The 16,087-nt window shown below is 46.6% G+C and overlaps 1 protein-coding gene across 2 annotated transcripts; it reads left to right on the top strand.

The window, feature by feature from the left end:
* Positions 1-75: 75 nt before the first annotated feature.
* On the top strand, positions 76-15,903 carry pole (polymerase (DNA directed), epsilon). 2 transcript variants are annotated; one of them, XM_061768189.1, is made up of 48 exons: positions 76-782; positions 883-1,018; positions 1,096-1,176; positions 1,381-1,425; positions 1,510-1,602; positions 1,701-1,855; positions 1,970-2,114; positions 2,220-2,300; positions 2,398-2,505; positions 2,589-2,699; positions 2,768-2,853; positions 2,930-3,049; positions 3,535-3,667; positions 3,781-3,894; positions 3,965-4,177; positions 4,561-4,668; positions 4,766-4,894; positions 4,983-5,085; positions 5,168-5,314; positions 5,395-5,540; positions 5,656-5,804; positions 5,921-6,013; positions 6,100-6,402; positions 6,934-7,129; positions 7,250-7,464; positions 7,548-7,650; positions 7,737-7,817; positions 8,151-8,273; positions 8,584-8,772; positions 8,913-9,125; positions 9,227-9,370; positions 9,446-9,586; positions 10,097-10,250; positions 10,350-10,456; positions 10,597-10,773; positions 10,866-11,089; positions 11,488-11,708; positions 12,077-12,281; positions 12,361-12,534; positions 12,653-12,778; positions 12,955-13,087; positions 13,172-13,373; positions 14,250-14,381; positions 14,484-14,677; positions 14,763-14,963; positions 15,064-15,189; positions 15,399-15,488; positions 15,567-15,903. In XM_061768189.1, exons 1-48 carry the CDS (start codon positions 718-720, stop codon positions 15,687-15,689), a joined length of 6,858 nt encoding a protein of 2,285 aa, XP_061624173.1. In that variant the 5' UTR covers positions 76-717; the 3' UTR covers positions 15,690-15,903. The 2 variants fall into 2 exon arrangements, with proteins under 2 accessions (XP_061624173.1, XP_061624174.1); XM_061768190.1 differs by lacking the exons at positions 6,934-7,129; positions 7,250-7,464; positions 7,548-7,650; positions 7,737-7,817; positions 8,151-8,273 and having other exon boundaries at positions 8,882-9,125.
* The last annotated feature ends 184 nt before the right edge of the window (positions 15,904-16,087 follow it).

Below are 16,087 nucleotides of genomic sequence, written 5' to 3'. Positions count from 1 at the left end.
ATGTTTCACTTATGTAATTGGTTAATGGGCGTGTTGTAAATAATCAAATACAAATATTCTTAAAATAAAAATAAACATTTCCATATTTTATTTGTTCGAATAATTGGTGAATTCATTGTAATTACATTTATTGTATAGTGGGGAAAAAAAATCACATAAAATGAGAATGAATTTGTATTTTATCATTACGATAAACTATTTCACATGTTTTACACACATATTTTAACTTCTTCGAATGAGCTGGCCCATCCGTCCGTTTTAATCATCAAGTGGCCCAAACCTCGAACACAAAAGCTGATCTAACTGTTTATGATGACATACTTTTTGGTTGGAGTTTATTAAATCCAAAGATGGTAACCTTTTAAATAATGCGCTTTTGTTGTGACTATAAGCTGCCCCAAACAATTCATGTCAAAAAATAAAACAAACAAATCAATAAAAAAGTTGATTCGAAAGTGGAAGTGACATTTTGAGCCCGTGTATAAATGGGCTGCAGAAGTGACTGTGTTCAAAATCAACGATCTTCGCGGCGCCGATCTCGCGGGAACTGGGGGAACGCGCCAAAGTAAGAAAACACAAGGCGTGTCCCTGTCATCGGAGCAACGACGACGCAAGTTTCAAATAGCTCCGCGTTTTGCCCCGGAATTAACACCAACTCGGAGCTGGTAACTGCTTTTACTCGTCTGTGGTCAGCCAGCCAGCCAGCCAGCCCACCAAATGGTGTTGCAAAATAGCGGAAGATTCAAATCGGACCGGGATAAAAGTGGAGACCAGGAGAACCAGTAAGTAGTCCCGCATCCGTTATCAACATGGAGGACAAGCTCGCGCTTACGTGCGTGGCATTGCATGGGTGCATGATGGAGAGCAATTTATTTCAACCAGGGACGATGGCTCCTCGATGTCGGCCCTCAAGAGGCTGGAGCGCAGCCAGTTCACGGATGAGATGGACGCCCGCTTCGGCTTCGAGAGAATGAAAGAACCCGGCGAAAAAACTGGCTGGCTGATCAACATGCATCCTGTCGGTCGACACTCACTCGCCGTGCTCGCCTTTGTTGTCGTTGCAAAATATAAATGTGGAGCTCTTTGTACTTCCAGGCTGAGATCCTGGATGAAGACAAAAGGATGATCAGTGTGGTGGACTATTATTTTCTCCAGGAGGATGGAAGGAGGTTTAAGGCGCGTTGTTGGATTTCTCAATACAGTCGAAAGATGCAACATGTGAAATAATCATTGAACCTTCTCGTATTATATCGTGACTATACATGACTTGTATCGTTTCTGACATAGCACCACAGTTTGGCCTCTTAAGAAGGCTTAATGTCTCAGCCTGGAATTAGGACTATGAACCCTTACGTCTTCCAATATTTCTTTTGTCTATAGGTTGCACTCCCCTTCAAGCCTTATTTTTATATTTCCACAAAAAAGGTAAATCTGAGCATCAATTGTGGCTCCTTGTCCAATGCCAAACTTGTAGAAGCACTCAGCAGTACATGCGTGCATTTGTTGCAGAACTGTGAAAGAGAAGTTATCTCATATTTGTCAAGAAAGTTCCAAGGAAAAGTGTCCAAACTTGAAATTCTCCCGAAAGAGGATCTGGATCTGGTGAGAGTGATTTTTGGTGTCTAAAAGTTATGGTGACTGCTTGACCTTCGCCGTGCCAAATAACTTGAAAGCATCCATCCTTCTGTTTTGCCATCCAGCCCAACCACCTGGTTGGACTGAAACGAGGCTACATTAAGCTGTCGTTCAACACCGTGGACGACCTCATCAAGGTCAAGCGGGAGATTTCGCCGGCAGTGCGCAAAAACAGAGAAAGAGAGCAGTCGAATGATGTCTACACGTCAATGTTATCGAGGTACGCTGGGAATTGGCTCATTTTTTTGTCGTTCATCTCCGCACCGAACAGCAGTCGCCGCAATGCGAGCCACGCCGCCCGCCGCCTCGGGCTTGACGTCCGCTGTCTTTGCAGCGCTCTGTCGGGCGGGAACGTGAGTTCGGCACAGGAAGATGGGCTGTCCAAGAGTATTTCCGACCAACTCGACAACATCGTGGACATGCGGGAGTATGACGTGCCCTACCACGTGCGCGTGTCCATTGACCTAAAGATCCACGTGGTGAATGCAAATGACCGCTAGTGCGGAAAATATAGATAAGGTGGACTGTACCTGTTGTTTTCCTCATATTTTATTATTATTTTTTTTTCTTCTCCAATTTCTCAGGCTCACTGGTACAATGTTCGATACAGAAGCGGTGCTCACCCACCAGAGATCGTCCGCAGGGATGATCTTGTCGAACGACCCGTAGGACGATTTTCTTTTACCAGAGTTTTACCATCTCTTGTCTTTTGCGTCAATGTCCCGTAAATCATTTGTCGTCTTCTTTTTGTTTTCTTTTTAGGACCCTGTTGTTTTGGCCTTTGACATCGAGACCACCAAACTTCCACTGAAATTCCCCGATGCAGAGACCGATCAGATAATGATGATCTCGTACATGATCGATGGACAGGTGGGTTTTCTGTGTGGCCTTTTTGTCTCGTGCTTATGAGGTGCTCGCGACATTGTAACTTGCTTTTGGTTTTCTCCCTCTAGGGGTTTCTAATCACAAACCGAGAGATTGTCTCTGAGAACATCGAAGACTTTGAGTTCACACCCAAACCTGAATATGAAGGTCCTTTCGCTGTTTTCAATGAGGATGATGAGGTCGGTAGAAACGGAACAATTCCACTTTATTTAGCAGCGTTCTAAACAAGCCTATTTCATGACATCAGGTGGCACTCATTCAGAGGTTCTTTGGTCACATTCAAGAGACGAAGCCCAACATCTTTGTCACCTATAACGGAGACTTTTTCGATTGGTGAGCTTTTTTTGTTTCCTGGGTATTTAGTCGTCTGGCACAAATGTGTGTTTTTGACTTTGCTGCAATTCTGCAGGCCTTTTGTTGAGGCACGGGCTTCCGTGCACGGACTGAGCGTGCACAGGGAGATCGGTTTCCAGAAGGACAGCCAAGGAGAGTACAAGTCCAGTCAGGCCATCCACATGGACAGTTTTAGGTTTGACTCTGATCCACGTCATATGAGCTCGAAAAGTTTTTCATAAACCACATTCTGAAGTGGATACAATTTGAGGGACCTTTTTAGTGTGAAAGTGTTTTAAATATGATTGGGAGAAAAGAAAATGTTGTTGTCTTTTTTTCCCCCAATTGGCATCTTTATCGCAAGACTGAATATAAATGAGTTCAAAGTCTGTAATTGTTTTGACATTTCATGAAGATGTCACAATATAATTGGAATGTGTTCCCAGCACCTTCTATTTTGGATTCAATTCATGCTTATTTAGCATATTTCATATATTTTAACGGGGTGGTGAAATCATGTATTGAATTGCTTAGATGTCACCGATAAAATGCATTTGTGGCATAAAGATGTATCATTTCTGGGATGGTGTTGGCAATATATTTGTATAATAATAGTCTAATATATTGGAATTTAGGTGTAGCAAGGGTTGGTTTCGAATACTTTTTCCTCTTGTGCGCTAGGTGGGTTAAGAGAGACAGCTACCTGCCGGTGGGAAGCCATAACCTGAAAGCCGCAGCCAAGGCTAAACTGGGCTATGACCCCGTGGAGCTGGACCCGGAGGAGATGTGCCGCATGGCGACCGAGGAACCGCAGGTATGATTTCGATGGGGGTTTTTTTTTTTTTTGTAATTTTTTTTTATAGTATTTAAAAAAAAACAAATGGGATGCATTCTGTCAACTTTTTTTCTTTTCCCTTTTTTTGTCAGACATTAGCCACCTACTCCGTGTCGGATGCTGTGGCCACATACTACCTCTACATGAAATATGTTCACCCCTTCATCTTTGCTCTGTGCACCATCATCCCTATGGAGCCCGATGAGGTTTGTTGTGTTTGTTTATGAACGTGACAAGTGACTGTTAAACACTGCTCCCGCGTTCCTCTCCATGCAGGTGCTGCGTAAAGGCTCGGGGACTCTATGTGAAGCTCTGCTCATGGTGCAGGCCTTCCACGCCAACGTCGTCTTCCCCAACAAGCAGGAGCAAGTCTTCAACAAGCTGACGGACGACGGCCACGTCTTGGACTCCGAGACTTACGTGGGCGGGCACGTGGAGGCGCTGGAGTCCGGAGTGTTTCGAAGTGACATTCCGTGCCGTTTCAAAATGGTACTAGTGTATCCGCCTGGGCGCTCCCAAGTTTTAGTTACCTACTGTCAGTGTAGCCAAGGCACTATTAGGAAAACACCACCAAACAAATATGTCCCAAAACATACCGTATATCATGAAATAATGATGATCTCACAAAGTCACTGTAGCCGTTTCATGAACGATTCTGTTGTTTGAGTGGCTGCAGGTACGCACGTGAATTGTACCTTCTGCCATCTCATCTCATCTCATCTCATTTCATTTCATGCTTCTTCCTGTCACTGTACGCGGCTGGAATTTTGGGAAATCGAATAATTTCCCGCAGCACACCAACTAGCGGTTGGAAAAAAAATCGGTTCATATCGCTCTGTGACCATTTTGAATGGCGATTGGTCTGTTAACAGAATCCAGCTGCTTTTGACTTCCTATGCCAGAGAGTCGAGCAAACGATGCGGCATGCCATTGAGGAAGAGGAGAAAATCCCCCTTGAGCAAGTCACCAACTTTAATGAAGTATACACATTTCTGTCCCAATCCCTATTCCCTATTCTACTTTCCCAGTTTGAAATAGAGGACGCTATTTCATTTTTTTTGTTTTTTATTTGACCAGGTCTGTGACGACATCAAAAAAAAGCTGACTTCCCTGAAAGAGGTTCCAAACAGGATTGAGTGTCCCCTCATATACCATCTTGATGTTGGAGCCATGTACCCCAACATCATCCTCACCAATCGTCTACAGGTAAAACAAAAAGAGCAATTTATAATATAAGGACGAAAGGAGAGCTCAATGTCATCTCCGAGCCATTTTCTCTATTACTCCCCTCCAGCCGTCCGCAATGGTAGACGAAGCCACTTGTGCTGCCTGTGACTTCAATAGACCGGGCGCCACCTGTCAAAGGAGAATGGCTTGGCACTGGAGAGGCCAAATCAGTCAGTTTGCGTCGCATGTCTTGTGCTTCGTCTGCAAGCAAATGGAGAGGACTCAAAGAACGTGTCACACCCTCTTCCACAGTGCCCGCCGGCCGTAGTGAGTTCCACCGCATCCAGCAGCAACTGGAGTCCGAGAAGTTCCCCCCGTTCTTCCCCAATGGTCCGCCTCGGGCCTTCCACACGCTCAACCGGGAGGAACAGGCTAAGCATGAGAAAAAACGTCTTGCAGGTGTCCCGTTTTTAAAAAGCCTTTTCTTTTGCGGGCGTCTATGTCAAAGGCAGTGCTGACTCGTCTTTTCTTTGGGTCAGACTACTGCAAGAAAGCCTATAAGAAGACGCACGTCACCAAGCTGGAGGAGCGAGTCACCACCATCTGTCAGAGAGAACACTCCTTCTACGTGGATACCGTTCGAGCTTTCAGGGATCGGCGATACGAGTTCAAAGGCCTCCACAAGGTACACGCCTTTGCAACACTGCAAAGGAAACCGTGAATGATGTCTGAGGCTCGGGCCACTTGTCGCTCCCAAATGTGCATTATTCCGCCGCTTCTTTTACGTCACGTTCCTCAAGGTGTGGAAGAAAAAACTGTCGGCAGCTCAGGAAAGCGGAGACGCTGCCGAAGTCAAGCGCTGCAAGAACATGGAGATCCTGTACGAGTCTCTTCAGCTGGCTCACAAGTGCATCCTAAACTCCTTTTACGGCTACGTCATGAGAAAAGGGTACGCGTTGGCTCTATTTTCTCCAATGGAAATCGTCTTCCAAATTGCTCCGTTACTTGAAAACGGCCCCGCGTACAAGTCTGTGTCGCTCAACCGCAGCGCTGCGCGTCCACTAGGGCTCGCTGGTACTCGATGGAGATGGCCGGGATTGTGTGCTACACTGGCGCCGATATCATCACTCAGGCAAGAGAACTCATCGAACAAATAGGGTGAGCAACACAAGCAATCGATGTGCACCAGCGCGGTAGATCGCCACCGGCAAAATCTGTTTCTCGTGGTCTTTCCGCTGACTTAGGAGGCCGCTCGAGTTGGATACTGACGGTATCTGGTGCGTCCTCCCCAACACTTTCCCGGAGAACTTTGTAGTGAAGACTAGTAACGAGAAGAAGCTCAAGGTGACCATCTCCTACCCCGGCGCCATGCTGAACATCCTGGTGAAGGAGGGCTTCACCAACGACCAGTATCACGAGCTGGCCGACCCGGCGTCGCTCACGTACAGTGTCAGGGCGGAGAACAGCATCTTCTTCGAAGTGGACGGGCCGTACCTAGCCATGATTCTGCCCGCCTCCAAAGAAGAAGGGAAGAAGTTAAAGAAAAGGTAGGGCCAAATACTCGTTTTTCCTCTCAATCGTGCCCCAATCGACCGACGCCCGTTGTCAGTTACACTACGGAGCATTCCGGAGCAAAAGCTGCGCAGCCATTTATATTGCCACCCACGGAAGCGGTTATTAGACAGGAACAAAATGTCAATAGTGCCCCAATTAAGAAGCCCATGCGTTGTGCATGCTGGGGCAAAAGGAGTTATGCATCCATTTCTAATTCAACATTGCCCCCGAAGATAGTTGGTGATTGGAGAGCAACAAAAGTACCATGTTTAATGTGGTCGTTCCTCCAAAATATTCAAAACAGCTTTCACTATGAAGTTCGTCTACACCACTGCACTGCAAATGACAACGTACAAATCAATGCATTGTTAATGGAAGACCTCTCTGAGCACCATTACCTTTTGTAAAGGTGGAAGTTTTGCTCCCGTGTTTGACGTCGTGACCGGCGAGTGTCGATTTTCGGTATGTCCGTTGCGTAATCTCCTTGTCGCGGTCTCTCGGTTCAAGTTGGCCTTTCGTAATAGGTACGCCGTATTCAATGAGGATGGCTCTCTGGCTGAGCTGAAGGGTTTTGAAGTGAAGAGAAGAGGGGAGCTGCAGCTCATTAAGATCTTCCAGTCTTCCGTGTTTGAGGCTTTCCTCAAAGGAACCACCCTCGAGGAGGTCTATGCCTCTGTCGCCAAAGTGGCGGACTATTGGCTGGATGTGCTGTACAGCAAGGTAACGGCAGCTCCACGCTATGTTCGAGCGGCCCGTCAGTCAACTTGTCACGCTGTTAAGGCGGCGGGTATGGTTTCAGTGTACCCAAAAACTCGATGGTGTATTTCATTGTTCCTCCAGGCGGCCAACATGCCGGACGCTGAGCTTTTTGACCTCATATCAGAGAATCGCTCCATGTCTAAAAAGTTGGAGGACTACGGAGAGCAAAAGTCCACTTCCATTAGCACAGCAAAGAGACTGGCAGAGTTCCTGGGAGACCAAATGGTGAAAGATGCCGGTCTGAGCTGTCGTTACGTTATCTCACGAAAGCCGGAAGGATCTCCTGTCACAGAGAGGTGCGGCTCCTCATCCGCAGCCACTGTGTTTATCGCGACGGGCCGCAAGAGTTCCCCGGCTCATTCGTGTCTCCCCTTGTCAGAGCCATTCCTTTAGCCATCTTCCAAGCCGAGCCGAGCGTGAGCAAACATTTCCTGCGCAAATGGCTGAAGATGCCCAGCCTGCGGGACTTTGACATCCGCTTGGTAAGGATTTGAAATGAAAGCGCTTCCAAACGTACAGGTTTCCTGGGCCAAGTGGCATCACATTGTCTTGTCTTTTCTCGTCAAAGATCCTTGATTGGAGTTACTACATAGAGAGGCTAGGGAGTGCAATCCAGAAAATTATCACCATCCCTGCAGCTCTTCAACAGGTAATAGAAAAATACTAGCAATGCGCGGGTTCAGTGTTTGTCAAGTCGTTGATCTGGTAGATAATGAGCACGGTCAGTCAGAAAGCCAGCCATTTAACAATACCTTTTTGTTTTTTGGTTTTGTAGTAGTAAAAACATGCATGGTAGTTTAATTGGAGACTCTAAATGGCCTGGAGGTCTGAACGCCCGCCTCTCGCCCAGAGTCAACGGAGATAGGCGCAGTAGAAAATGCATCGAGGACGAGTTTGCATTTCTAGAAAACGTTGCTGTCTCCTCCTCGAATATGATGTCACGGTCACCAGTTCTGTAGTTTGAACTGCTTTTGATGTTCAGGTGAAGAATCCAGTTCCCCGAGTTCGGCATCCCGACTGGCTTCACAAGAAACTTCTGGAGAAAAACGATATCTACAAGCAAAAGAAAATCAGCGAGCTGTTCACCAGCGAGGGCAAGAGACGGGTGGGTGACCTCAAAGCAAAACGGTCAAGTTGGCCAAGAAATCATCGATTAGGTCGATTCACGAATCAGTCATTTTCTCCCGATTCAGTCAAGGAAATGTCCTTCCATACCTGCCCCGAGTAGAAATGTTCAATTCCCTCCAATTGTAGTGAGTGCGCTTTAACAGGATCGTGAATTGTAGAACAATCTCAGCCGTTTTTGGGTTCAAGTCATTTCGTCATTAAGGTTTTCATGATCCCGAATCTACAGCCTGTATTGTATCGTTTCAAGTCCACTCTTTAAACGTGGACTACTTGCGGTTCTCGTGCAGGTGGCTCCGGTTCCCGATATGGAGGACTTTGGGCTGCCGGCTCGGCGTCTGCAGCCGGCCATCCCCATCAGTACCAAGAGGCAGAGAGCTTCTCAGGGGGAGGACAGCCAGGTCGAGTCTCAGGATCTGGAGCTCACCCAGTCGTGGAGAGAGGTCTTGGGACCGCCGCCGGCAACGGGCGAGACGAAGGTCGGTGACTGGCTAGATGTTCAATTGAAATGAGATTCAAATGAATCTTGTTGATATGACGGCTTCTTGCTCTGCCTACCTACCGATTTTATTTTGTGTTATCTAGTAGGTCTCCTTTTAAAACCTACGTCTCCGTGCAGGAGGAGCGTCTTGCGTGGTTGCGTTACCACAAGAAAAAGTGGGAGCTGCAGATGAGGCAGAGGAAGGAGAGAAAGAAGAGGAGGAGACTGTTGGACGGGGAAGCTCAGCCTGTAGGCGGAGGCGTGGTCAGGGATGGCCCCACCACAGGCCTGGGAACTTTCCTCCGCAAAACTGCTCGCAGCATCCTGGACATGCCCTGGCAAATAGTGCAGGTGGGCATCGGTTACTTCACCAACCCTCGTTTCTTATGGAATGCAGCCCGTTGAGAAGTAGACGCGTGTTTGACTTGAAGTGCCGTATCTGATACGTGCAGATTGCAGAAACGAGCCACCCTGGACTGTTCAAGTTATGGGCTGTGATTGGAAATGACCTCCACTGCATGAAGCTCAACATCCCTCGCATCTTTTATGTCAACCAAAAAGTCCCAAAGCAAGATGAGGGACCAACATACAAAAAGGTAAGCAGCAGTGAGCGCGTTTGGTATTTTCACTGAATGGGTTTTATTTGAAGCAATTTGTTGGTGTCTCACGAGGTCAATCGCGTGCTCCCTCGCTCCAACGCGGTGTACTACCTTTATGAGTACCGTGTGCCTGAGGACATGTACCAGGAGCACATCAACGAGATCAACGCTGACCTCTCGGCTCCCGACATCGAAGGGGTCTATGAAACACAGGTACCGTGCAAAGAACGCTTCGGCGCTGCAACAGTTGTATTCAACATTTTGCAAAGATAGTAAAGTTCAGATTGCCACTGCCATTCATTTCACAATATGATGATTATTTTGGGTTGTGTAGTCCATCATAAGCGGTTTGATTTTTTTTTCCCGTGTACTGATTGTAATTGCTCAAGGGGAAATTTTATTTTACACGCTGCTGTGTCTTTTGTTGCGCACCACATAGAGAACCAAATCACAGACATTCCAAAAAAACAAAAACAAAGAGCGCACCAACAGTGCTGCGCCTCTTCAGCTCGCGTCCTGGTGCCTTGCTCGAGTGCAGTTCAACACCACTGCCATCTTTAACCGCACACTGTGGTTAAATTAGAACCTCTCTTACTTTGTCAGTCAAAAGTGAGCAGTAGTGGAATTTTTGCTACACCTCTGTATCTTATTCTGGTGGGCAGGTTTGTCTAATCTGAGCAGTTTGAAATCAATTTTACCTGATAAAAGCATCCATTTCTTTAGGTACCGCTACTGTTTCGTGCACTAGTGCAGCTCGGATCTGTGTGTACGGTCAATAAGCGTGTTGGGAGGGATCTGGCCGGCAGGGAGGCAGACACTTTTGATCTGGAGCATCTGGACATGAGGTCCCTGGCCCAGTTCAGCTATTTGGAGCCAGGTATGAGCATCGCCATTTCGTGTCATCGAATTGAATTGAATTTTTTTTTTTTTTTTTTTTTTTTTGGGGTCTCACACGTCATGTTTGTTTGTCTTCCAGGGAGTGTTCGCCACATGTACCTTTACCATCACAGTCAGGGCCACAAGGCCCTGTTTGGCCTTTTTATCCCTTCTCAGCGCAAAGCCAACATCTTTGTTCTGGACACTGTAAGAACAACACTTCACTTATGATGCGAAAGTGCTGTAAAGTTCATGCATGATGGCTTGAATACGACTGGCCCGCTTCTTGTTTTGAAAGAGTGCATTCCACCAGGTCCTGCGAGTTTTGTCTTTCCTCTCCTCTGCAGGTGCGAAGCAACCAGATGCCCAACCTCAGTAACGTTTACACCGCTGAGCGCGCTGCCCTGTTGGAAAAAACCACAGAGGACCTTCTGCCGCCAGAAAAACACAATTTTGAAGTTCGGGCTGAAAACGATGTCAAGGCCATCTACCGTGCACTGCAGCGCACACTTCTAAGCTACAAGGCAAGAGAAAAGAACAAGAACTAATTATCCACTGGTATGACCTTTTATTGGTAGTCTTCAAATGCGCTTAAGCCTCTTTGTTATTTTTTTAGGAGGAGCGCCGGGGTCCGACCCTCATCGCAGTGCAGTCCAACTGGGAGTTGCGACGACTGGCTACAGGGATGCCAGTTCTGGACGAATTCCCGGTCGTGCCGGCGCATGTTATTGATGAAGTCAATTACAACGTGCTGGACTGGCAGCGGCACGGAGCCCGGCGCATGATCCGCCACTATCTGAACCTGGACAGCTATCTGTCACAAGCTTTTGATATGGCTCGGTAGGTATCCTGCAAACTGGAAATGCCACATCCGTACGTACGTCTTGGCAGGCAAAAGTCACCTGTCGACTAACTGGGCTAATCCGGCCCGAGCGTCATATTAGCATTCAATTGCAAAAAAACCATTAGGAGCCTACATACGTAGGAGCTGTCCTTCGATTGACAGCAGCTAACATTAGCTACGAAAGCCACTCAATTGTTACTAAACAAGCTATTTGTTCTACAAAAATACAAATAGGGCTTTGGGACAAAATCAGTGGATTTTCATTGAATGACACTTTCAAAATTCAAAATGATGATGGATGCCCTTCGATGTGTTTGAAAGTACACCATAATGTTGTTTCTGTGTGAGAATGATGAAAAGGGGAAACCATGTCTGCCATCGCTCTCCATTTCAGGTATTTCCACTTACCTGTGGGAAACCTGCCCCGAGATGTGTCCATCTTTGGTTCTGACTTGTTCCTTGCCAGACATTTGCGAAAACACAACCACCTGCTATGGCTGTCCCCCACAGCGAGGCCAGATCTGGGGGGCAAAGAGTTTGACGACAGCCGCCTGGTAATGGAAAGTGATGAGCGGGGCTCCGTTGAGATTAATGCGCAAGGATGCTACCCCACAGGTACCTCAATGCACACACACACACAGTACATCGACCTCGCTCTAGAAATGCGGCATTTAAAGGCGCAACAATTGATCGATGTATAACAGCTAACTATTTTGATCATGATTAATCGTTTCGTGATAACTAAGTAATAACTTCCAATTGTCCTCCAGTATTTCAGCCCAAAAATAATCAGCCGATTCATGGATTATTAAAAGACTACAATGTCTGCCGGACATAAATCGGGACATCTCCTGACGTACGGAACTTGTGCATTTAGGCAACCCTTGATCAGAAATGTTCTAAGCTCGTCAAAATTGATGAGGGATGCTGGTCGGCCCGATTGTGGGGCATGAATGTTCATTTGTAATGGTTCCATTTTACAGTGTGTGTGGAGCTGGACCTGCAGAGCTTGGCTGTGAACACCATCCTCCAGTCGCAGCATGTCAATGACATGGAAGGAGGAGCCAGTCTGGGTGTCAGTTTCGATGTGATCCAGCAGGCGTCTTTGGAGGACATGATGTCAGGAAACCAAGGAGCGAGCTCACTAGCGAGCTACGACGAGACTGCCCTCTGCTCCAACACCTTCAGGTGTGGACACAGTTCTAACACGTACACACCTGTTTTATTTGTACCCACTGCATCCACGCTTTATGTTTCGCAAGAGTAGGATCTTGAAGAGCATGGTGGTGGGCTGGGTCCGAGAGATCACCCAGTACCACAACGTGTATGCAGACAACCAGGTGATGCACTTCTACCGCTGGCTGCACTCTCCCAGCTCGCTCCTCTATGACCCCGCTCTTCACCGCACCTTGCACAACATGATGAAGAAGGTCTTTCTGCAGTGAGTGATGCGCGCCCGCCATTTTTTTACACGTATGAAATTGTTTTAACAAGCTGGCCTCCACGCTGTCATTTTGGTCGTGTCGCTGGCGAATTAATCATTCTCATCCTGCCGACAGGTTGATAGCAGAGTTCAAGCGTCTAGGCTCCACTGTGGTGTACGGGAACTTCAACAGGATCATCTTGTGCACTAAAAAACGGAGGCTAGATGATGCCATCGGATATGTTGAATACATCACAAATAGGTTTGCTGTTTGGCTTGTTTAAACCATGTGGAATGTTAATATTCATCATATGGCAGTAACGCAAACACGTACACACTCCCTGTTTAACGGGTCAGCATTTCATTGTATTCATCAGATCAAATATGCATGTACGTGCGTGCATAGCAACCAACCATAATCTTCTGACTGTCTTGTAGCATACATTCCAGAGAAATATTCCATTCTTTGTCCATCTCGTTCTCCCGGTGTTGGGAGTTTCTACTGTGGATGGACCCGGCTAACAATGGCGGCGTGAAGGGCAAACTTCCCTCCAGCATCCTGTATGGCGAGGTGGTCCAAACACGCATTTTACCATCATTTACGATTTACTGTTTATCATGTTGCTCACTGGCGCTCTGGGTTGGCGTTTCTTAGGAAGGAGACAAAGCAAAGAAAAACACAGAGGGAGATGAAGACGGCAGTGACGATGAAGCGGAAGATGAAGCAAATGCTCGGGGAGATGAGGACGACGCGGGGACGGACGACGTGGAGGACTTGATCGAGAGCAATTGGAATATCGTGCAGTATCTGCCCCAAAGTGCCTCCTGCCAGAACTACTTCCTGATGATCGTGTCGGGTGAGTCCAGAATGAAAGTACAATGAACCCTTGCTTACTTGCAGTTTACAATTTCACCTATTCATCGATATTTTTTTTCTTTTTGGGGTGAGGAACCTATCGTCCAATATTTGCTGTAAAAAAAAAAAACCATCACCTTTTTGCTGTTTTGGTGCTCCGGCCAAAGTCATTCAAAGTCAAATCTAAAAAATATTGCTTTGGCACCATCTGGTGGCATCTTGTTGCCAAGAAACGATGTAGAACTGGCCTCGGTTCAACGTAGTGAGGCAGCTTCGTTTCGTCAGGCTATGGCCTTGTCTAATGGGAAATGGCGCTTTTGCCACCAACGTCAGTTGCTCGCAAATTTGCGCTATTTGCGGCAGGGCTCGGGTCGCATTTATATCCCCGAGGAATAGTGGGGTTCACTTTACATAATATTACACAAAAGGTGACTATTGGCGCTGGGTCGCATTTGAGATATTCACCGGCCACAATGTTTAGTACATCTGCACCATTAGATCCAATACAATAGTGTATCAAAAATACTACTAATTGTAGTAAAAAGCCTCACGATCTCACTGACTGACTGACTGACATTGCCGGAGACATTAATTCAGTAGTGTTTCTTCTAGTTTGTAGCGGTCTACAACTAGAAATGTTTGCGATATTTTAGTTACCCAATGAAGCTGCATGAGACGGGCAAATATTAGCAACTTGCTAATTCCAACTGAGAAGTATTATCGTTGTAAATGCTCAATTTCTTCTTCAGGTCTACCTACTTTTGTGGCCAGTGAGTCGGCTTTTAGAACCTGTTCTCAGTTGTAACAGTACATATTTCTTACTACATATTTGCATCATCTTGTACACTACTTGTCATCCCTTTGACTTTTTACCCAGCTTACATTGCAGCAGTTTACCAGAGCATGAAAGAAGAGCTGAGACGCAACACACCCGGTGCAACGCCAGTCAAGCGACGTAGCTGCAGCCAGATTTCTCAGCAGGCAGTCGGGAACTTGAGCGCTCTTCCTGGTAAACTGCTCTTTTGGACTACTGGGGAAAAAAAATGCTGGATGGTATGAAGTCACCTTACACTTGTATTTAGATCTCACATATTTGAAATCTCTTCCGTAGGAATGATCTCTTTCTCCCAGGAGTATGTGTCCAGCGAGCTAACACAGAACATTTTTACTATTACACAAAAAATCCAAAAGAAGGTGACTGGCACCAGAAATGTGTCCGAGCCCTCGGAAATGTTCCCGGTCTTGCCAGGCTCACACTTGCCACTGAACAACCCAGCTCTGGAGTTCATCAAATATGTCTGCCAGGTAAATTCAAACAGAAAGAAGTGCAACCTCAATGTTAAATCAGCTGATTCATTTTCCCCATCCCCCCCCCCCCCCCCCCCGTCAGGTCCTCTCATTAGATAGCAACATTGTGAACCAGGTGAACAAGCTTAAGCGGGACCTTCTGCGGCTTGTGGACGTGGGGGAGTTCTCGGAAGAAGCCCGTTTTCGCGACCCATGCATCTCCTATATACTGCCTGAAGTTATATGCCACAACTGCAATTTCTGCCGTGACCTCGACCTTTGCAAAGACCCGTCTGTGGCACATGTAAGCCAGCGGAGGCTCTGTTATTAGTCCTACTTTGGAGTTTTCTTGTTGATCGCATCGACTGATTGTTTTTTTGTTTTTTTTCTTTCCTTATTGCCAGGATGGCGCCGTCTTGCCACAGTGGTTTTGCTCCAACTGCCAAGCTCAGTATGAGACCGAGTCTATTGAGATGGCTTTGGTGGAGGCCCTGCAGAAGAAACTGATGAGTTACACATTGCAGGACCTTGTAAGTTGAAAGCAGCTGCATAGAGAAAAGCGTGGCAATGTACAGAGTTCGGTTCAAGTCCAGGCTTCGGGTGGAAAATCCTGAAATCAATATGAATGGTTAACATCCTTTTGCACACATCTTGTCACGGATTGTGTGTACATTTTCCGCCAGTTCTCAAAGATTCACTTGGTAAGTGAGCCAACCCTTCTTTTTTTTTTTATGTTTAGGTGTGTACCAAATGTAAGGGAGTGAAGCAAGCAAACATGCCGCTCTACTGTACATGTGCCGGAGACTTTCAACTCCATTTCCCAGCTAAGGTGTGTTCTCCATTGTGTCGTTTCAATGTGTTTGTTTCATTTTTTCAGTTTTCATTTGTGTTCTCTCTCCCTTTCAAGAACTTCTCAGAGCAGGTCACAGTGTTTCGGAACATTGCTTCCCACTACAAAATGAGCTTCCTGGAGGAGACCATTGACTGGCTGATGATGATGAGTCCACAGATGAGCCCGAATGCGCCTTAAAGGCAAACCTGAGGTTCATCACTATTTGTCACATTAGGACGACTTGTTCATCCACCTTGGTGAATGTTGTGTGTGCGTCACCACGCCGTGTGCGCATTGTGTGCACTTGTATGGCTGAGTGCAGTTTATGTGGACTGTAGATATGCTTAAATTCTGTGTTGGGAGTTTTGAAATGTATGCGTACAGATTAAAATGTTGACTGTCAATAAATACTTTTGACTGTGTAATATATTCCACGCAGTATTCAGGTCAATTTAAAAGTGTCATTGCATTGTGTGTGGTCCTCATCTTCTCTGGGGACAACAATGAAACACACTAAAAGCTTTGCTCCCCAGCAATAATTGGCGTCTTCATTCCAAGGGCCGAAGTGTCTTTTAATGTATAATCAACTAGGAGAG

This window comes from Phyllopteryx taeniolatus, chromosome 3, assembly GCF_024500385.1.
Source record: "Phyllopteryx taeniolatus isolate TA_2022b chromosome 3, UOR_Ptae_1.2, whole genome shotgun sequence".
Lineage (NCBI taxonomy): Eukaryota > Metazoa > Chordata > Actinopteri > Syngnathiformes > Syngnathidae > Phyllopteryx > Phyllopteryx taeniolatus.
This window is presented reverse-complemented; position numbering and strand designations above follow the sequence as displayed.

Coding starts and splice junctions, on each gene's coding strand:
- pole (XM_061768189.1), top strand. CDS start 718: ATGGTGTTGCAAAATAGCGGAAGATTCAAATCGGACCGGGATAAAAGT. Junction 5,541..5,655: donor AGTTCAAAGGCCTCCACAAG/GTACACGCCTTT, acceptor ACGTTCCTCAAG/GTGTGGAAGAAAAAACTGTC. Junction 14,678..14,762: donor TCATCAAATATGTCTGCCAG/GTAAATTCAAAC, acceptor CCCCCCCGTCAG/GTCCTCTCATTAGATAGCAA.